The 22629-nt window shown below is 39.9% G+C and overlaps 1 protein-coding gene across 2 annotated transcripts in view; it reads right to left on the reverse strand.

The window, feature by feature from the left end:
• dlc1 (DLC1 Rho GTPase activating protein) overlaps nucleotides 1-22629 on the reverse strand; it is a 60708-nt gene that overhangs the window by 12600 nt on the left and 25479 nt on the right. Inside the window, exons 1-3 of one of the 2 annotated variants that reach the window (XM_008317115.3) lie at nucleotides 7313-8388; nucleotides 2317-2388; nucleotides 859-940 (exon numbers count right to left, since the gene is read on the reverse strand). In XM_008317115.3, the coding sequence (XP_008315337.1) occupies nucleotides 859-940; nucleotides 2317-2388; nucleotides 7313-7325 (167 nt within the window). In that variant the 5' untranslated portion in view covers nucleotides 7326-8388. Of the gene's footprint in view, nucleotides 1-858; nucleotides 941-2316; nucleotides 2389-7312; nucleotides 8389-22629 lie in introns of those variants that run through there. The other variant, XM_017035478.2, reaches the window with a different exon arrangement.

Genomic DNA, 22629 nt, shown 5'->3' on the forward strand with positions numbered 1-22629 from the left:
AAAAAAAAGAGAGAAAGGAAAAAGAAATCGTGTGGACTGGCGACGAAAGCTTGGGGAGGGGGCAGAAAGCTTATCCACCCAGCCACCTGGAGAAGGGGAGCCTGGGTGGTGGTGGTGGTGGGGTCCACCCTCTGGAGAGCTCTTAAAGCAGATCATGTAACAATGGAGAGACGAAGGGATGAGAACTGAAGGATAGGGGCTGGGCCTGTGGGGAGGGGGGCGGAGGCTGCCAAGAGGAGACTCTGAGATGATAGCTTCCAGATGTATAAAAGAACACCTGCTGTGGTTTATTACTGTGAGTTGGATTTGATGATGGAGCCAACTCCATTAGACGTCCATTAACATCCTCCTCACATGCTAATTCATTACAGCAGAAGTGTCTGACCAAAGCAAAATACAATGTTCTCCACTGTTTTTCTACACCAAGAAAGACTCCAAACTTTATCTGACTTAATAATAGTTCATTTCTTTAGTTGTGGATCGCAGTTAGCATTGCGTGACGGTAAAATGTCACAGTGAAAAGAAGAACTGATATATTGTGCTCACAGGGGTGATACAAGAGACTGGTAACAACTCAGATTAACACTATCAGCCAAGGAGGACGAACAAAATAAACAGGGCTATAGAAAACTAAATCGGAAGAAGAAAAGATATGGTACATGGCTCCAGGGTTCTTATCGTGTCATTCTTTCATCTCGTCGCCAGCTTTCTAGAGCATGCGCCCTTTTGAAGTCATGCCCTCATGGTTGCATTTGGGAAAAACAAGATAGTATAGAAAAAGTAGAAAGGAGGAAGAACAAGAGGCTAAGTGAATGAGAAAGTTCAGAGTGAAAGGTTGAGTGCGTCTTCTACTCTCACCTGCAGAGAGCCTCAATGGCATCCCGATCCAGGAAGTCATGGTCTCTGGTAACGGAAGAAATGTCGATGGGGAAAAGGGCATCTGTGTACAAAGAAAAAGAGAGTCAGTGCCAGTGTAGTCGGTTAAACTTATAACCTCAAAAAATAACCCTACCGAGACCTTCCGTCCCACCATCTACCCCCATAGTACCCTAATGAAAAGCTAGAGGAGGAAGTAGCATCTTAGCCGACCAAACAAACACAGCTGCAGCTTTCAGACCCAGCAGGCAGGGGGGATGTGGAGCACAGAGGGAGCGGACAAGGGATTGATTGAAGAATGACAATAGGTACTCCATCGTCGCTCAGAGGTCCTACTTCCTTTCTACTTCTCATTCTTCCTTTAAAATCCACCTCATTAACCAGATCACTTAACGTCTGGTCACAATGTGGGTAGAGTGTGGTGCAGCAGGTTAAAATGTATTGCAACATATCGTTTGCTGAGCTAATGGATGGACTCATAGTCTGGTGTTTTCATTGAGAATTAATTGAAGAAACCCAAAATAAGATTCTTGCACCTCAGGCCCCAGTGGTTGTAATGATAAGCAAATGCCTTTCAGTGAATGTGAGCACCTTCAGTCTTCTGTACCTGTGAGCTATCAGCGTGAGCTTATCTTTAGTGGGGCAATAATGTTGACAGCAAAGACAAAGGAGACCAGCCCATGGATATAAGGTAAAGAAAATGTGTCGTGTATTGGCATAAAACCCTCCAAGAGTTGCAGACGACTGCACGAAGGAGCACATGTTTTTGATTGACTGCAGTTTGCACTTTTGTGCTGCTGTTTCAGGCATTGTAAAAACAGGCTCATCACCTGTGCAGAAACACAATGAATTTTCCATTCAAATAGGAAACATTTCATGGTTAAGTGGCAACGAGCAATGACCTGTTGACAGTGTTGCCTTAGTTCTGCTGTCATCATCCTGTGGTTATGTAAGAACAACTGGCATGCCTTTGTGCAGTGGTAAAAGCTGTTGTCTAAAGAATGTTTAGTGTATTTTGGTTTGTTTCTATTTTAAACGTGTCCAGCAAACATTTGTCATTGCAAAAGTAGTAAACATAATTTTGTTACACAAGCCAGTAAAGACCTTTAGCCTCTATAAAAGTTACTATGTAGGTTACAGTACAACTGAGGTTTGTAATATGTAGGTTAGGGGGTTTTATTGGGTTTAATTTGAAACATAGAGCATAAATGTGCTCATAATGTACATCTCTGTAATGTTGTACATTACAGAGATGTACAGAGTTTGTGCAAATGGTTTCCCAATCACAAAAGCATCAACACAGAATTTGAGTTTTATTTGGGCTTGTGAATCTGATCCAATCACAAAAGCATCAACACAGAATTGTGTTAGTAGTGAACCCTTCCAGTTCCCTGATTATGTTTTACATTAGGTGTGTTTGGTTTCCTCACAGTTACTCACCTTCATAAAGCTGTGCGTACTGAGGGAAACCTGCAGCCCTGAGCCAGGTACAGGCCTCCTTCGCTTCAATTTCTGCAAATAATAAAGGAAGACAAAGAGCGTCAGGTTGTATCGCCTTAACAGAAAAATGTAAAAATCAACACTTTGTCCTTTTTAAGTAATGAGTATTAAACATCTAATTATTTAATAGATTTAAGTGAAACTCTCCAGTATTGACTCCATAAATCTAAGGTGTGACACTTAGGCTAATCCTGCTAAGTAGACTTTCTGAACAGCGAAGTCCACCGTGTGTCTGAAGAGCCACGGGGGCATTTCCCAATTATCTGTGAGAGTCCTTTAGATGACACATGCCAAATGGTTACCCACACCCCTGCCTCTTCAATTGCTTCATCAGCCCTGCAGCCAGCAGTCCGAAGAGACATGACAGACAGAAACATGTCTCCAGGCCTTGGGGGTGTTGAATTTACAATGTCCTCCTTGGCAGATTGACACCAAGTACAAATGTTACACAGCCCTGAGAAAAACTTGTAAACAAAACCAGTGTAACAAAAGCAGGAAAAGACACTGGTGAACTATAGAATAAAGTGGCAACAGAACACTGCAAAAAATACCTGTTACTCCTCTTACCTACGCGGGAACACTTTGTGAAGATGAAGGAAGGGACCAATAAGGTGTGGCTACTATAGATATACGTATATCAATAAAATGGGCACTATTGTATAAAAATGTTTTTTTCATGTTGAAAATTATAATAAAGTTTGAAAACAGATTTGAAATAACACTGTGAAACTGATTTCACAAGACACAGACCAACAGCAGAGAGAAGACTGTTTCTACCACTGCTGTGACTTCAGCAATGCTGTAAATGACCATTTACATACTGACAACAAGCCTAGACGGCAGACAAACCCCACTAACAACAAGGTGTGACATGATCAAGACACAGTGTTCTTTCTGCCACCATAGGGGCAAGTAAGGAAGGAGTGTCAATCACATTCATCCAGGTGTTGAATATGTCCACATAATCCAACATATTTTTTATTTGACAACAAATAAAAAATGTATTGTTGTATTTACACTAATGGATTAAATCCCTGAATATCTGTGGTTCAGTCTAAATGTTCTAGAGGGCCATGAGTCGAAAAAGGGGAAATCAAGTTTAGTAAGTCATGAATGTCATTTTGCTTCTATATCTGTGTGACTGCGTACACAAGTCTGCTTTGGCATGGAGAAATAAACCTCATGTTTAAAGACAGTTAGGCGATTGACATGTAAATGTGACAGACAAACACTTAGTTGGCTTTTCAAAATCACCGGAAGAGAAAAGACAGGGGATCCAATTAGCGCCTTCGTAGAGAAGCCATCGAGAGAGACACCCCACTGGATTACAGTGGGTTTCAGAAGTACTTTATCATGCAAACACTGTGCAAAGGACATTAAATAACAACGGCACTGACTATGCAGGTGGGTCAAACTGAATAATATTTGTTCCTGCAACACAATGTATTTCTATTCATTTAGACAGAAGCCAAAAAAAACTTTTGTTTGGCTGCAGGAAGTCGGCTGGGTTGAGGGGGGACAAACAACCAACAGACAAACAGGGAATTTATACAAAATAAGGTTGGTTGAATAAAACCAACAACTGCTGTTTAAAGACTATCTACAGTCATCCCACAACACTCCACCCAAACATTTTTGTTTGCTGCAATCATTCAAGATTCCAATTCCAAGTGTGTTTTTTTTCTAACTCCCCACTGTCCAATCTAACTTTTTAGTCCTCGCCAGGGAACTACCTCACTTCCTCTTCCTGCTTCCCTCACAGGAAGAAAGCTGAGCGGCGCTGCAGCGGCTGCTGACCACCCAGCTGTAAGGCTATGCCTTCGTTTGTTCCTGACCACATAATAGGTGGGGAGGCAGCCAAGACAAACACTTGTTCTTGTGATTGTGTGTGTTTACCTAAAGTCCTTAAAGCCATACTAGATGAATGTCTTTCAGAAGACTCTCCACTTCAGTTTTCTTTTTCTGTTCCATCTATTCTCAAGCACAGCAATGATTTTAGGTGTTTGATGATGATGTAAATATCTGATCTACGTGTGTGATGAATCTGAGATAATTTACCTGAACGTCCATGAAAAGTAATTTCAAGTAAACATTTCACAACGATTTAGGTTCGTAAAGGGTAAATATATACGTAAATAATACATTTTTCCCTCGCGAATTTTCCCATTTTGTGGTGGGATGATAGGAGAAGGATTACTGTTGACCATCTTCAGTTTTCTGTTTAAGTTGTTTATCAGAGACTTGGGCAGGAATCTTTTTTTTTCATCTAGCAAATATTTTTACAAATGGCTAAAATCTGTCTTTTCTTTACATCATTTTGTTACTGAATATATGCATCTAACACTTGAATTACTTCATAAACTCAGTTGAAAGTACCACTTTAAAGTACCTTATCGATCACTCTAAAATACTCATATAGGCTAAAACCAAAACAAACCATAACAATCTGCCTATTCGTTTTGAATTCTAATATAGTGTGTCTTACTTTGCCTTCTTTTCACCGCTCCAACTCTCATCCCGTCTGAACTTGGCGTATTTCAACTGCTTGCCATTCTCTCCTTTCCTGTTACAGGAAATTCTCACAATTGCCTGCCAACAGTTCCCTGTGTCTCAGGAGGCAACAGGGTCTAGCTTGGCTAGGTCTGAATGCTGAGCTCCGGAGGGAGTTTGTCAGGAGCAAGCAAACAAAGGCCCCGCTACCCACCTCAAAGACCCTGCTCCTCCTTATGTAGCCAACTGGAGGTCAAAAGTCAGAATACAGTTATCTCAGGAGAAAAAAAATCTACAAAGCAGGCAGAGGGTTCTTATCAACTCCTGGTTCGAGTGGCTCATTTTGAATGAGCTGCAAAGTGGGTCTAGACAAGTGATAAAGTAGACAAGTCTAGGAGGCACAGTTGTAATCTACAACCAGCACAGATAGACACTGAAATATTGCCAATGATGTGTTTTAACCTCAACAGTGACAAAGACAAACAACTGATGTGGTCATGATCTTGAAGAATCCACCATGATCCATCAGCTTGTGAAACTATCCAACCAATGATCGCAATGTTCCAAACAGCTTGTGTCAGTACCAAAGCAGCAAGAACAGCTGGTGACAATATATATTTTTTTAATCTGACCAATGTCAAATCCCTCTGGTACTCTAGAGGAATTCCAACATAGGGAACAACAGAAGATTTTTTTTTTATAATTGGTATCGAGTTGTGTGATTTCATGGCTAAGACAGCTGGCTGTTCACTGAAAAAGCCTGGCTGTTTGCTATCTGAGATGGTGCCAGCAATATCACCATCTGGCTGGCCTCAAGCTATGTCCTGCTCTCACACTCACACACACACACACAAATAATCATGTTACTACCATGGCCCATTACAGTTATTTACCACCAGCCGGCACAGGCACACTTGCAGGGACACAGGCATGAAAACACGCAGCTGGCCCTGATGGATCATCACGGAGCTAACCCCGGGCCTCCCTGTGCCTGGATGATATATTTATCTTCAGCCATAGCTGTTGATCAAGTGACCTGTCATAATGGCCAAGCTCAAACCCAGTATTTACTCCTATTTCATTGTCTCTTAAAGCATTGGTTGAAACACCTGGAAGGGAAAGCTGTTCTCGGTGTGTTGCTTTGACTGAATGAAATACATGTGAATAGGATCAGAAGATTTCATGTGCAGATGATATGCTTCGACCACACAGTAGGTAAAGGTTCCACTGCCGGATATCTCTTCTGATTAGCCCTATCTCTTAATATATATAAATTCATTCATTTTTCTGTTATTATGTATATTAAAATTAAAAATCCCAAACCAAACAATCCCAGACTGACGCTCAAAGCCAGGATGATAAGAACAGCTTCTCAACAGACACAAAAGACAATGTGCCATCTGGATGTAGAAACTTTCAGATAAGGCCTCAGCTCACTTCCTGCCACGCTGAATGAATCATAGCTGTTCATGTGCTTTCATTTTGACTCGACTGATAGCGATTTTAAATATATATTTAAGGAATATTAACTAAAAATCTAAAATGTTTTCACTCTTTTCTCACAATTCCGTAATAGTGGACATTGTGAGGAAAGCGGATGTCATACTTACTCTATAATTGTTGGACAACTGACATTCTGCACGTACTGCAGTCACAGATCAGTGGCAGCTGATAAGGAACCAATGGTTGTGACAAATGGTTGAAACAGAAGGGACTTACTCTCAAAATACACTCAGACCAACATAGGACAGACAACTTTGGGTTTTTATACAACCAGGGCACCTTCAACAACCCCTAAATCCATTTCTTACCAAGAGGTCAGCAGTAAAACAAAAGGTTGAGAGTTAAACCAGCTGGTGTCAGACTGGTACCACACACACAAGTCACCAAATAAAGTCTAACTCCAAATCACAGTGCGCAAAACTGTTTCGGATCAAAGTTTCATTTTTATCTCCAATGATTCCTCGATTGATACAAGTCCATCACTGGGTCCGTAAGCCAGATTCCTCGATTGACACAAGTCCATCACTAAGTCCACAGTACATCGTAAGCCAGAAAAAAAAAATCACTTGAGGAAAGTTCACCAATATTCGAATGGGATTTACTGTGAGTTCAGGGAAGGACAGTGGATCTTTGGAGACGCACAGATACGCGCTAAGCAATGAGGTTTCTTATCTGACAGCCCGCGGGGCTGCGCCGCAAAGACGACTTAAAGTATTTTTATTTGTTTAAATAGAAGACAAAATTCATTCAAGGATTCCATGTAACTTAGGAGAAGCACAACACGGACTACTAATTATACTGAGCCGTTTGTTTTCAACGACAAACAGGAAACCGCAGGAATCCATTGGCACAACTTTTAAACATGAAAACCACTACCGCAGCATGGATACGATTCATCTGAAATGATGAATGATCATTATTGGTGATTATGACAAAGACTTACGAGTTAATATCATGGTGAACGTATGGGTTGTGACCAGCCTCAGAGCCCGGCTGCGCTCCGGCAGACTCCGACTGTCCCCTCGGTCTACTCCACGGTTAGGACGAGGCGCGCATGATAAATCCAGTCTGCCGTCAGGGAATCGGACTATACACTCGGTTCCAAATGTGCTCTTTCTGTTGCGCAGGACCGTAAATCCATGTTTATACTATGGTTTGCATTAAACCAGATTCTACAGTCTCCAACTTCTTCCTGCGCCGGGTGCCTCTGAATCGAGCGCTCCTAAGGAGGACTGTGAATGGAGGTCTGAGAGTGATTCAGGCTTCAGGAATGGACAACTCCACTCTGGCGGAGCTCCACCTCCCAGCTGCTCTCCTGCTGCCCCTGATAAGGAGCTGGAAACTCACTGGTTCACACAGAACCTCTTCAGAAGTCCTCAGTGAGCGAGGGAAGCTTTACAATGATCATAAATATACTATAAACCGACATCAAGCCAGTCCGTCACTTCTGATTGTAATTTGCCGATATATCTCGGCATCTGGTGTAATACCGGGGGTTGGAAAGGTGATTGTCTCTGCTCCCCAGGTTCTCCCTTTCTTCAGTTCACCACCTGATAATCTCTGGCTCCTTCAACAGGCTGCAGGAACGGAGCCCAGTTTGCATATGTTTAGAAACAGCGCAGACGCTGCATTGTGAGGTGAAGTGAGGCTGAAAAGCGCAAGTGGTCCTGTGAAAAGAGAACAGTTGCAGGTATGTAAATTCCTGTCCCCTGCCCAAGGCGCACGTACACCACGTTCAGGTTGACTCTGTAATAACAACTCACCGTCTACTAAGCATCTACTAAAAGTCTGTCTGAAAGCAACTGACTCAACAAAGAAGTATGACTTTTTTTATGAAGGTAATTTATATCAATGCGTCGAGCTTATTAAATAATTGGGTTCAGGACTATGGCATTCCAACTGTAAATACAAGAGAGAACCTCGTTAAACCCCCAAGACTGATAATTCAGAAAACAACAATAAAAGAACCCAAAACAGGAAGAGAAAAAAGTTGAACGACAAAAAAGAAATAACGTAATTTCATTTAATAATGTAGCCAATATATGTATAAAATAAGAGGGAGGAGGAAAATAAAGAAAGAAAAAAAAGAAAGAAAGCCTCACATACAAAAGATTGCTCAACTGCCCGGCCTTTAGTAGTCGGATAATGGTTCGTAGAGCTGTAGTGAAAGATGGTTGGTTTAACAATGCAACTTTAAAACCAAGTTATTAAAAAAATAGGGTTCCTGTGCTTTTCTTGTGTGGTCCATCTTATTGACTATGTTATTGCCATGGCAACACACATTCGATGAGGTTGTTCCAACACAGACAGTAAAAGTGGTCACCATGTGGCAGAGAGACACGTGTTCTCCAGTGCTCGGTTGCCAGAGTTGGGGAAAGAATGATGCAGAAAACCCTGGCTTATGTCAAAGTCTGGCTGCCATGAAGGAACCAATTGGCAGCAGAGTCACGTGTGATTCATTCAAACGAGGCCTCGCCAGTGATTACTTTCAGGAAAGTCATCAACGTTTTTAAACCACAGACCTTTAGAGGAGGAAAAGTGAATCATCATCTTCATACCATTTCATCACCATCATTCTTCATAATGTATAGGCTGCTAATTATATAGTTGCATGCCTGGTTAAGACTCATGAAAGAAAATCACTCAGAGCAAAATCCACATAGATGATGAGTGATGACAGATGGTAAAAAAAAACTCAATATGTCTTTGACAAACAGTGACAACAGCTTCAGTCACTGTGAATTAAACATTCAAAAAGCTCAGTATTTACAGCCTGAAAACCTAACCAACATGAACTCAACATAAGGAACAGATCTGTAAAATCACTAACATATGGCCTGGAAAAAATGTAACTGAAAACCAACATGATGTAATGTTGCATCACAATTAAACATGATGATAAACACCCCCCAAATGACCCCAACTTGTTGTGCAATACTAAAATGAAAGAAACTGTGGATTATTACAGTTCAAAAACACACAGCATTGCCAAAACCAAAACTTTAACACAAATCACCCTTTGGGTTTTATGGCCAAAGGCTTCACTGTAAACACAGAAAATATATCCTGATCAACACCAGTGTGAGAAAGGGAAACAGATAAGTTTCTACAGAGAAATAAACCCTGTTGAAAATTCTCTGTCTTCACTCTGTGTCCTGAAGGGGAGGAAGAAAGGCTACAGAGAGGCAGTTAGTGTTAATGTGGCAGACATGGAGGATGCAGAGAGAAAGAAAGATGAAGAGGAAGATTACAAACATGGCCAAATCCCTCAGACGCAAAACCCGACCACCCAGAGGCTGTGTTCAAATGTATTTACCACTCAGACTTGAACAGGGATGATGTGGAAAATCCTATTGATTTTATGTGGTGAACAATTCTGATTAAGAACACATACGAGTGTATAATTGTGTTTTCGAGCAGAGGAGAGGAATAAAAATGATGGATTACATCCATCGCAACACAAGGGTTCAGAGTTGGTATCAGAAAATATTTTATCTTTGCATGAGATATTTTGGTGGATTGTCTTTTGAATCCTAACAAACTGGAACTCTTGTTTCTAGCTCTTGTGCAGAAAAGCAGTAACTGCTGCTGGTGGGCTGTGGGCTAACGCTACTGTTGTAGGTCGTAAACATTACTGTCTGACCTCTGACCCTGACATGCAGATGAGGAACACAGGGACTTACAAGAAAAACTGACAAGCGAGAGAAAGCCGCAAAAGCCAACAGAAATGAAAGAAAGTCAAAAAGAAATCATAACAGAAACAGAAGTGAGAAAAAGAAGAAAGAATAGTCATTCCTATTCCGTCATGTAGTAACTTCCCCTGGGGTTGCCCTGGGGTTTACATGGCCCTCGTCTACCAGTCCTAACCCCAAACGCTGGGGCCAGATGAGGGTCAGTGGATGGATGTGTCATTTTGACTCACACACCACCAACACCTAAGGCAACGATCAACAAAAACCGAGTACAAAACGACTACATTATATTCCAGCGACAGTTCCTTCTTCCCCAAATTAAAACATAATAAGAATTGTTTAAAAACAAAACCCACATCATCTGCAAATAATGACATTCTATATAATTTAATAAAACCTTTTCAAACTTCAGAAGTCAGTGAGTTTCCATTAATCAAACACCTGATTTTGTCTGTATGTTGTGTTTTGTTACACTGACGGACGAGGACACTTTTTCGTTAATTACACGGCTGCTTTGGCCACTTCCTGTATTCATGCTTTGGACCAAACTTATACATGACGAGAATGTGTCCTCTTTTCACTGATGCCGTCTGAGATAATGATGTGTCAGAGACAGAGAGGGCGTGTGTGTGTGTACGTTGTGTCTTTTCATAACAGGAATCTCTACAAATAGATCATCCATGTTCTCAGTGATCAGCCCAAATGAGTTACTGATTAAAGGGCAAGAGAGAGAGAGAGAGAGAGAGAGAAGTGGGTGGGACATGTACCTCCAAACACAATGGTTAGGAGGAAATGAAGGGAGACAGAGGCTTGGACCAGCATAAGCACAAACAAAGGAAGTGTGAAGCAGACTGCACCAGTCCAAATACCTTGCCGACACCCTCCTTAGACTTTGATGGACTGACCATAATCACAATAGACACAAGACTGCTAACACACACGCACACCTACAGACTGAGTGTGTAAGAGAGAGAGAAAGGGAGCGAGAGTCTTTGCGTGGTATGACTCAATCAGGAACAGCTACTTGAATATTCCATACCTTGCTTTTCAAGTCCAAGCATATGGCAGAACATACATGTATATACAGGTATATACATGTAAAGCCTTTAATTTATCATGAAAGCACACGCAGTCTTTAAAAACTAAACTGATTTAATAAAAGTAATAAAACTAAAATTACACATTTAAAGTAGCATCAGTAAAATAACGGCACATTCTATAAGTCTAAGTCTAAAAGTCCAAAGAAGAGGAAGAAAGAAAACATTTTCACCCTATAATAAGAGCTGAACCCCAATAATGTACCATTTTTCTTTATGTTATCAAGATGCAGAGAGGCTGAAGAATCACAGAAGCTTGGGGTTTAACTGTAGACCTTAAAAAATGAAAAAGCCAACGGTTGGTTTAAAAAAGAAAAATAGCTCCATCTAAGCCAGGAATTTGTTTTTCTTACTAATCATTCCTGTGTTATTATCTACTGAGCCACAGTGATTGGGGATGTTGTCTAAGTTTGTTGTCGATGTTCAATAGTTCAGTGTTTTTTATTTTTTACAGCTCTGTCAATCGCATCACAAACTCAGTCGTCTGGCTCACATTTGCTCATTCGGCTGTAAATCTTGTGCTGGAGAATCACCAGCTTTTTAAAGAAGTAAATCACTGCTGCTCTATTGACCACTGCCACATGTGGCTGCTGACTGTATGTAAGTACAGGCGAGGAACGGGGGTGGGGTGAGGTGGGGTGAAGTATTAGTCAAATACACAGCAATGCCATTCATTAGAAGTACCTTTCTACAACTACTACCACTACTCTCTCTCTCTCTCTCTCTCTCTCCCTCTCTCTCATACACGCACTCACACACATGGTTTCATGTAACTGCCCATGTTTTTCGTATTGGTCACGCACTGAAAATGGAGATTAGTTATGGCTTGTATTAGGAATGGTAGAGGAAGAGAAAAACCAAAAGCAGAAAGTCCAAGTGTCAGAGATTATATAATAAAAATAAATAAATTTACAAATAAATTCATAGAATAAAAACCAAAAATGCAAAGATGTGACACTTTGATGTGTTCAACAATATTAACTATTTATTTCTTTGTGTAGTAAAAATACAAAATAATATTATAATTAAACCAAGGCCATCTACAGTATTTCAACATCAGTTTGTTAAATGGGGCTCTGGTTTATATTAGAATTGGCCAAAGTGAATAAATACAATTTCTTTGACACTGAAGATGAAGAAAAACAAAAATGAGAGACAGAAACAGAGCACATTTTCTAAGAACTGAAAAGAGGTGGCGCTCTGCAACTAACATGAAAACTGTGAAAGAAAGCTGATTAATGATGCTGACGAATTTAGCGCATAGCAGTTCCTGGAAATTTCTAGAATCCCTCATCCAAACCAAGCAAGTTACAATAATAACTATTGGATTTAGAGTGCACTCTTTAGTCAGTGAACATGCCAGTTCTTAATGTTTTCAAAAGGAAACACAAATTTAACAATAAGTACCTTAAACGTCAGCCGGTCTCTGCCAATATCTTCAATGCTTAGACAGCTGTCCTCATCATCAGACTGATTTGACAGGTTTTTACAAATGTGTTCTTACGTAAGGATGAACAGCACTGCGAGAATTCAAGAGTTGGCGTGCAGTCAAAGGCTTTTTTGCACGTTAAACAAATACCAGCCACCATCTACAGCAGCAATGAATGATGAAGTCTGTGGTGCATTAGACATAGGCTGCAGTAAGATGACAAGTCTGGGAGGATTAGAGATTTAAAAGGAATACAGTGAAAGTGAAGCTAGGTCAATGAGTGTTTGTGGAAACCTGTAAATGTCATGGTATTGTCTTAAGAAACCGTTTGAATTCACACTGAGTCGTCTAAAATGTCCGACCTCAACCCAGTGTTTGTGAAGTTGGCCATTGTCATGGGATTCACATTTCCTCCCTACTCTAAGCATCATCAGAGCCGATGTGCAGCTTTGCCTCCGTTCACCCGCGACCCCTTTATACACGACCTCTTCAGGGAGCCACGTGAAAAACCTTGCACACATCTGAGCTGTCATGACAAACACAAACCAGGTTGGACCCAGAGATTATCACTGATCCACAGACTCTTTCAGGACAACGCGCAATGGTCTGGTTTGAGTTTCAGAGTGATTTCAGGCAGCTCTCAACTTCATACAGATCCTGCATCTTATATCACTTTCCACAAGATAAGATGAAAGAGTTCACTAACACAGATAAAACATAAAACAAATAAAAAAAGTAAAAATAAAAAGACAAGAATAAAGTTCAAAAACACATCGTCTAATAACAAACAAAGAAGACACCTCTCTGGGCTCAGAATGAACATTTCATAAAAACACAAAATTCTAAAAATATTCAAGAAATCTGCGAATAACGACCAAACGAGAACTATTTCTGATTCTGCTTCATTGGCTTGTCATTATCTTTATTTCTGTTCTGCAAAGTCGCAGCAGGAAAGTTGGGAGCCTGTTAATATTAACTAATCCCTCATGTGATGACCATGACCTACTAGACTAGAGAGAAACAAGACAGATAAGACTCACAACGTTTGATTAACTACAAATACATATGAATAAAACATCGTCATAATACCGTACCAGGGGTAAAAACATGCACTTCAAAGCAAAATCACATGTTTCGAGCACAAGTCACAAACAATGATAACTATTCTCTGAGCAGACAACAAGTCCTCTTTGTGATGTGGACAAACTGGATCAAAACACCATCTTTGTGTGAAGGGAAAATGTTTCTGGTTTGGTCTAAGATCCACAATCACAGGACGACGCTCCATTTTGTGTTGATAGCTCTAAGGCAGCGAAGCGAGAAAAGGTTGACGAGTTTCTGTTTTCTAAGCCTTATTCAGCTGCAAGTTTTAAACCCGATCCCCAGAACTGTCATGCTCACAGAGCCTAACGCAGCCCGGCTTTTCTGGCTCACGTTTCAGTGCAGTTCAAGCACATGTTCTAAGAGTTACCCAAATGGTTTACATGACAGCTACATTGACCCTGCAGAAAGAAGAACAACTAGCATGTTTACAATTTATTTAGCTTAAACGTGCAAGCAATTTGAAGTCTGCCATTAACTAATTAACCAGAGCATAACTAATAAACTCAAACTGCTATTTTTCTCATTTTTATTTTTCTCATATTTTTATCTCAGCAATTCACATGTTGTGGAGCATGAGGAGAAAAATCATGACACCAAATGTGGAAATGTACAAAATCACAACCCTGACCTCCAAACACACACACACACACACACAGGCACAGACACACACACATGTCATTCAGCCAACGTGCTAATGCTAAAAGCTTCAGTGCCAGTATTATTACCAGCTGTATGGAGCTAAAGTGGAGGCCGGCCTGAACACAGAAGGGTGACAACACTTGGCCAGTAGACTTGTGTTCATCCAATCAGAATGCCAAGTGGGTCATGACCCCCCGTGAATATAAGGTGAAAGGTCATCGTCAATACCTTTTGATCAGGGAGTGAAGGGGATATTAAATGGCTTTTCACTTAAAGGAAAGGCCAAGTTGGCTTGACTCAGAATTAGGTTTGAAGACGGCAGAAGAAGAAGGAGAATCAGAACGGGGGCCAGATATATAACATTTGTTACTTCTTACTTAATTGTAAGAGTTTGCTTTGAAGGACCAACAGTTCCCCAAGTACTCATCTACGTCTTCATCATTAAACGCTGACTAGATCAGCTGACACATTTCTCTAGACACTATTCAGTGCTGTACGTTTCACATGACTATTAGAGAATGACCATTAAACTTAAAACAATGAAGTCTAACACTGACTCACAAACATCATGTGTGATATTTGTGTCATAGTTCGTGACTGAATGATAAATGCAAAAATGAGTGCACAGAGGAGACAGGAAAAAAGGAGCTCGAATACACTGTACAGCTGTCATAAATCCAAAAAAAATGCACCGCTTCTCTGACAAAGATTATTACGGTGAAAGATTCAGGTCATACACAGAGGTGAGATGACATAAGCAAGGCTCCTCAGAAATATTCAAGAGTTTGAAAGCATGTCTTAACAGACCTGTTGATGCAGCAGCTCTATCATTTCTTTCACTTTACATGTCAAAATGTTTTTAAAATGTTCCTTTCATTAAGTACATATTATGAAACGGATTACTTCTCCCAGGTTAAGTAAAATATTTGACCTTTTACTGCCCTGTCTCACTAAGACAAACATTCCCCTAGGTGAAAGTGCATGCAGATCACAGAAGAACAATACATAACCGGCAGCTATCAAAATTAACTTGTTAACTGCAATAATTAATGAGGGAAATTAATCAATCAATTAAAACTTTTAACACATAATTAATCAATCAATTAAAACTTTTAACAAACTTTTAAAACTTTTAACACACAAAGGATCATGAATTGTGGGTTATACAGATACATGAAAATGAAATCTCTGAATCATCAGGTCAGTCATTCTCAAGTCAAGGGTCTCAGTAAGGCTTTTGGATTCCTTAATGTTAATGTTAAACCTGATTGTGATTTTAAATGCAAGTTCACTGCTACTCAGAACACAGAAATAAACTACCAACTAAAACCAAAACCAAATGACTACAATTCAAGAGGTCAACAATTCTAACAAGAGCATTGATATTAGTTCCAACTCCTTTGTGGCCGGAGTGAATACTGTTAATTGAAAATGGCTAACAGATTGTTAAAAAAAAAAAAAAACAGCAGCAGACACACAGGAAATGAAGGCCCTGTGGGGAGTAAACAAACACAAACATACCATGAGTTCAGGCATTCTGAGCGGGAGTTCAATTCCCCTGAGATGAGGTGTTTTTAATGGGGCAACAAACTTGGTTTTAGGAAACCATCTGGAAAAGATTCTCGAGGAATGTGGCTCTTTTACAACTAATGATCAGTGACGAGTCATTACACCAACATCTCCATCGTCTCACATCGCAAGTCTCGCTCGATAGATTTGGCAGCACAAGCTGTGGCAGGTACTAAAAGTGTCAGCTTAAAAGACACTCGCAGACCTACATACCAAGTATTTTCTGGAACGTTGGTTCATCGATACCCAGGTGAAGACAGATGTGTGTGAAACAGAGGAGGACACGTACAGAGGATTGTCATTTATCATCCTCAAATGTTCCAAACTGGTTTTTGACCCCAGCACATTCACCTACAATAGTTTTGCCAAATGTATGGCATGCTGTGAATATTAACTGTTATTTAAAATTTAGTTTATTTCACAGCATTTACACTATGCTGTAGTCCATCTTGTCTTTAATATTGAAGTCTTGAAGTCTAAAAACATGTGATAGTATGTATAGAAGGTATTTAATGTTACTGAACGGTGTTGGCCATCACTGAAAGACATTTTAAAATCGTCACTTGGCCTCTTCCATTTCCTGCCTTTGTTCTCTCTCCTTACATTATTGATGGCGCTATCACCAACGTACAGAGTTTGACCGGCCGACTGGATCAAACCTAAAGCTCATAATGAACACAGTGGCTCTGCCTACAGCAACGGCACTTACTCCTTTTCTGCTGACAGAGGGAGGAAAGGTGTAGGAGTGGACTGGCCAAAAAATCTGCATGTGAAATCAGACATTCTCTTGTGCTGAGGCAGGAATGAATTCCACAGTTTGTGCAAATATTTGCGCACACCACTTTGGGAATCACGAGCTCTGCCAAAACAGCAGTTCTGCGAGCGTGAGCTCATTAATGCGCTACACCTTGTTGCCCTACAATCTTAGCGAATACTTGAAATAGCAAAGCCATTCATCCAGCTCAGTCGTACATGGATGTTTGCATCTGCGAGGAGACTTGTGTTTGTTCAGGTTCTGCAGTAAAAAAAGTCGAGTTACTTTCCAGCGTCATAAGTATGCAGAGGCATTCAACGGAACAATGGAGAAGTCAAGAGTACGTGTAACATTGAGTGGGCTACTTGTGAGCTTGTTGAACAGTTCTTGAGTGACGGTGAGGACAAAGACAATCAAAAATCTGTAAACACCGCTCCGTATTCTGCTTTGAAAAAAAAACAAGCAAAAATCTGCTGCAAATTCATGTTTTCTGTCTTATCCACAAATGTAATCGCTTTTCCTTTACTGCAGTTTAGAAAATGAATTTCCAAAATAGTAAAAAATGAGTTAAGTTTTCATTTGTACAAACCTTATTGGCTGGGAATTGATATACTTCCACAAAGTGCATTAATGACATCTGTTTGTTTTGTTGACAAGCCTCTACCTATTACCCGAAAAACAAATCACAAGGTTTATTCAAGGAGGAATCAAGGAGGAAATAAAAGTTTCCCTAGGATTTTATGAGATAAATTGAGTAATCTTTAAAGTAATAATAAATAACTGAAAAAACGTGTGTGCCTAGAACACACCAAGTGAGGGTTAGGACAGAGGGGGAAAGGAACAATATCAGGAATTGGAACCAGACAGCCCCCCACCCATCATTTCTAACGGAGGACTGCTTTAACTAATCATCGTTTTTTTACACTGTCCTTCTGCTACATCCAAGATGTTCCCTGTGACTGTTTAGTGCAAATAAGAAAACATATATAAATGATATCAATTACTATAGTGTTTAATAATTTGAATGTCTAGACAGTGTTGAGGTGTGTAGTCAGACAGACAGATGGGTTTAGGGTCACGGTGTAAGGTTACAACAGGTATCAGCTCTGAGCTTTTCTTTGTTTGCAACGGTGATGGATTAGTTGACAGAGGAGGTCAAGCAGGATCTCTGTGGACCATCATGTTAACATGACAATGAGATGTTCCTGTCAGTTTGACGGAAAAAGATTCAAAGACAGAGTGAGTGTGTTTCACTGGCCTGTAATCCAAATCTGGCTGCTATTGGAAAAGAACTAAAGTGACAGTGGATTTTTATTCTGTCAGTAAAACCCAAATTAGTTCATGTGCAGCCAATGTTGTTTTTTCAAATAAATAAATGTCCAGGTTCATATTAACATAAAATATTTGATTAAATTAGTATCTTACCTCTGCAGTAACTCATTTATTTCTTATCAAGATATTTTTTTCATTTCAGGAGCACTATCACAGTGGATAGATCTGTGGTGAAAGGGTTAAAAAGATGCATTGAGTGAGTTAATGTGTTAAAAGGAGAGAGTGAGAAAAGACTGAAGGACAGGCAGTGCAAAACAGCAAAGCAAACAAGTTTGGCGTGAGCTTTCTGGAGTCATTGGGTTTAGCAAAACATTCCAAAGTCTTCGAAACAAGCGGCCTTGTGAGTGCACAGGGGCAGAAACAAGGGTGCTTTAAATCACTGAACAGAAACAGCACTGAGGGACTTTAATTCAATCATAAATATCTCCCACACATTGACGTGTGTCAGTGAATGGCCACCAGTCATCTTATAGTTTGATGATCTATCAGAATGAGCTAAACATACACACACGGGAGGAGTAATGATGTCGGCATTAATTAAAGAGTGACAAAAATAATATTGTTGAAGTTTATCACACTGTAGAAAATGAAGGACCCTAGAAACCTTACAAACACACCATAGCATTCTGTCATACATATAAAAAGGTCATGCCGAACTAAGCTGATGTATGTTGTAAATATAACAATCACATCACATTTTTGCAAAGGCCTTAAAGGCTAAATGAATTTATTAGCAGTGGGTTTGGTAAAAGTTGTTGCTGTTTCAGGAAGAAAATAGAGTTTTTCCTTTCAGACACTCAAATATAATGAAATAAAAATCCCATCCTTATCTAACGGAATGTACAGAAATAAATGGTCATCAATGGGATTGTTTACATTTTTACAATTCTGATTACTTTCTGATTATTTTCTTTGTGAAAATGCTACAAGGACTCACATGCCCAGACTCTGGGCTTTTTTTTCTCCAAAACAAAGACAGAAAAAGCCTAAAAAAAAAAAACAGATACAAGTCGACAAAATCTGAGAGCCAAACATTCAGCCTGTCCTTGGCAACTGTCCCAAACATTATCTAGTCCATCATGTCTGTGATGCAAGTGCATGCCTGCAGGCAAACTACTTCCATCTTTGCTCCGAATAACTCGAACATTTGCAAACCCGTGTCCACTCGTTTTGTTTTTCGAAAAGGTGGCACGCTTTGCTCACGAGACACACATGGACATCAGTTACAGTAGATGAGAGGCAAAAACAAAAGTGACTTGTTATCTGGCCTACTTCTTATATCCGCCTGACAGAACGGGATGCAGATGTAAGACAATGGTTCACTTCATCTGCACTGATAAAATAATAAAGAGTTGCTATGTATAGACTCCAGCTGTGAAGCCTGACCTACATGTGAAGGTAAACAGTGGCTGCATAAAACACAGCAGGCAGAACAGGCCGGAGATGCTCATGCAGATGACTGAAAAAAAACAAACACATAAAATTGGAGTATCTCAGACCAGTATGTAGATCAAAAAGTTGGAAAATATATAGATGGGGTATAGTTGTATTTTATTTATTTTTTTGACAAATATCGGGCCGATACCGATCCCGAGAGTCAGATCAAGCCATCACTAGTATATACCAACATAGTACCTCGGAAAATAAGTTGTAAATTAGCTGCGACAGAAGGAAGTCATAGCTGTGTAAGACATTTCTCCTTTGCCTAGGATTTAAGACACCGTCCACTGCCACAGCTCCTTTCTTGTTGTAGCTAATTTGTTACATGGTCGCCTACTACATCTTCAGTGACAGCGATCTATGCTGATGTCACAGTGCTGCTTCTATTCTGACTTCTTCTTTGGCCGTCCCTGAGGCGTGAAATGGCCCTGCTGTGTCCTTGCGAGGTCTTGTTGAGCCACAATGGGCTCTGGACATCTGTGTTCATCAGTATGTATGGAATGAGTTCACTGGAACATGTCTGTGGCCCTCCCACTGACCAAACTATCAGCAACAAACAAAGCCTGCTGGGACACTTAACACGAACACACTGATGCACCAGTATTTTACAAAGGTTTTTATAAAAAACACTCTTGAATCCATACATAAAGGTCAGTTGACATGTTTTTTTGCAAATGAAACTGAGTAAAGCTTTGGCAGCGACATCTTTGCTTAAAAACCTCATATAAATCCATATATATATCTATACATTTTAGCCATTGGAAATACAAATGGTCTTTGGATGGAGAGAAAGGTCAAGGAGTTGAGTACCCACTTATATGTTGTCATTTTCAACTACAAGGCAGGTTGTTGTCTGCCTCTCACTCAAGGTTGTTGGTGTGTGGTTCCAAAACCAAAGCCCCACCTGTGTCCAGCCAGAATGGTCCAGTGCCATAATTTGGGGTTGTGGTATTGCAAGCTTGGAGGTGAAGTGCAGTTTCAGTCTTCACTTTGGCACTTAATTGTTGCTACACTAAGACTTAGACAAATGCAGCCAGTGTTTCTTTTTTACTTCCTGTGGTAAATACACACACACACACACTCTTACACAGAGTCCAGATAGGTAGACACTTTTGAGATGCTGACGCAGCTGCCAGCCTTTACTTGCTGACTGTGGTATATTTGTTCCACCAAACTGTGGCTGAAAATGCTAATTTACAAGAACCAAAATGGACTTATTACAGAGCTTCTAAGATGGAAAGCCAAGCAATATTTCCATTAAAACTCAGTGGTCTGATGTTAAAGTTAAGCTTAAGGTTTAATTAAAGAGAAAACAATGACAATACAGTTATGGCAAAAAAAAAAAACTGACCTTAAAATATCTAAGATATAGTATACAGTACTATTTCAATTAAATTTTAGGCCCCGTCAGAGGACATGCTGTTTATGTGATTGTTTTACTTCACTTCACTATATTTATGTATTTAGAAGAATATGTAAAAAAGTGAACCTCAAAAGGAAGGATCTGATTAGTGACTTCAAATGACAAGGAAAATATTCCAAAAATCTTGAAAGTTCAATGAGACTTTTTGTCTGAACTCTCATTATCTGTTCTGATTCTAGATGCCCTTTGACCCCTTTTGACCCCTTGTTGAAAAACATTCACCATCATTCAAGCCCTTTTCTCTTCTTTACATATTTGCAGAATCAATGACCCCAGATCAGTGTTTTAATTTGTATTAAATTAACATTTATATCATTATTATTGTATTATTATATAATTAAAAAGTGAAAACAAATTAAGGACTTCAGCCAATTATAGTAAACTAAAAACATATTGTTACAAAATTTGCTTTTGTTTATTTGATCTTTTTATCTTTCAGCTCATGAAGAATTCAGGTTCCACATTAGCTTTTATTTATGTCTCTTTAATAGATGATACATTTATGTGATGATAGAAAAATACCAGACTAATGTTTCCTATTTGAAGCTTGTTGCCATAGAATGAAATGAAATCCTGGAACACCCAATAGGCTCGGTTTGGTGGCTGCAGAAAACACAGAGCTATTAATCATAAGCTTCGTCATCTAGACTTTGACTGTTGCTCCAGAGCTACAGTATCTGTAACTGTCTTTTCGGAATGTCATACAGTACATTTGACCTTAAGGTGGTGATAGCAAAGCCTTAACCTCTTAACTTCCATTCACACACCACCACTGCCCTAAAGACTACCTGTCACAGAGAAAGGAGTCAATTTTACTCAGCTTCCAAAGACAACAGTCTGATGAGGCAATGTCTTTTTTGATAACGTATCCGGTGGACAGTGAGCACAGGCTGAATGACAGCCGTCTTTTGTCAGTGCATTGACGGAGTGTTCATGTTATCCCCGTCAGCTGTAAACATGTTTCAGAACTATGCGATGTGATCATACAGTAGTTAGGACATGGGTGGGAAAGGTCAACAGGCCTATAAGGTTGCAGGATGTGCGGTGATGCACTTCACTGACGTAAACACTTAAACAGCAGGGTTTTTAGCATTAGCTCATGCATGTGCTTCCATAAAGAATCATCCATCCTGGTCCAGTAATTTCCGTGTTTACATGATGAAAAGCCCGAACAAATGACTCACAAGGATTTTGGTTAATGGTCTGGAAATAAGCCCACAACTGTCGACTACACTTCCTGCTGTGATACAGGCGCCCAACCTGCCGTGGTATTTAAATAACAAGACCATTTAGAGAAATAAAGGCAATGTCCTCAATAACCAGGACTGTACACTTTAACATGTAACTCCCTCTAACTAAAATCAAACTTATAATATTTGAATTATGTTCACATAAAAAGGCTGCAAAATATCATTTGTAACTAATCATTTCTCACAGTAGAGGTTATGTAAGAAGGGCTTCACTGATGGCCGGATAGAATCGTGTAATATTTCAGCTTCATGCATCTTCCTACAAAGATACATTTTGTCAGATTAAAGAAAACGTGTGACATTACATACCAGGTGAGAAGTAATTAGATCCTGTCATGATTCTCTGACCCACTTTTTAACTCTTTGCCTCTTTCATGTGAACTATGTGGCGACAGCCTGAAACATCCTGCCGTGTGTTTGTGGATGAATATTTATCACCTCGTGTTCTGTACTTCAATAGAGAGAGGAGGCCACAGGGCAGTGACCTTAGACTCGCTCGGTAAACTCCATTACCTCCTTTGAAAACAGGCG

This window comes from Cynoglossus semilaevis, chromosome 9, assembly GCF_000523025.1.
Source record: "Cynoglossus semilaevis isolate Cse_v1.0 chromosome 9, Cse_v1.0, whole genome shotgun sequence".
In the NCBI taxonomy this organism is placed as follows: domain Eukaryota; kingdom Metazoa; phylum Chordata; class Actinopteri; order Pleuronectiformes; family Cynoglossidae; genus Cynoglossus; species Cynoglossus semilaevis.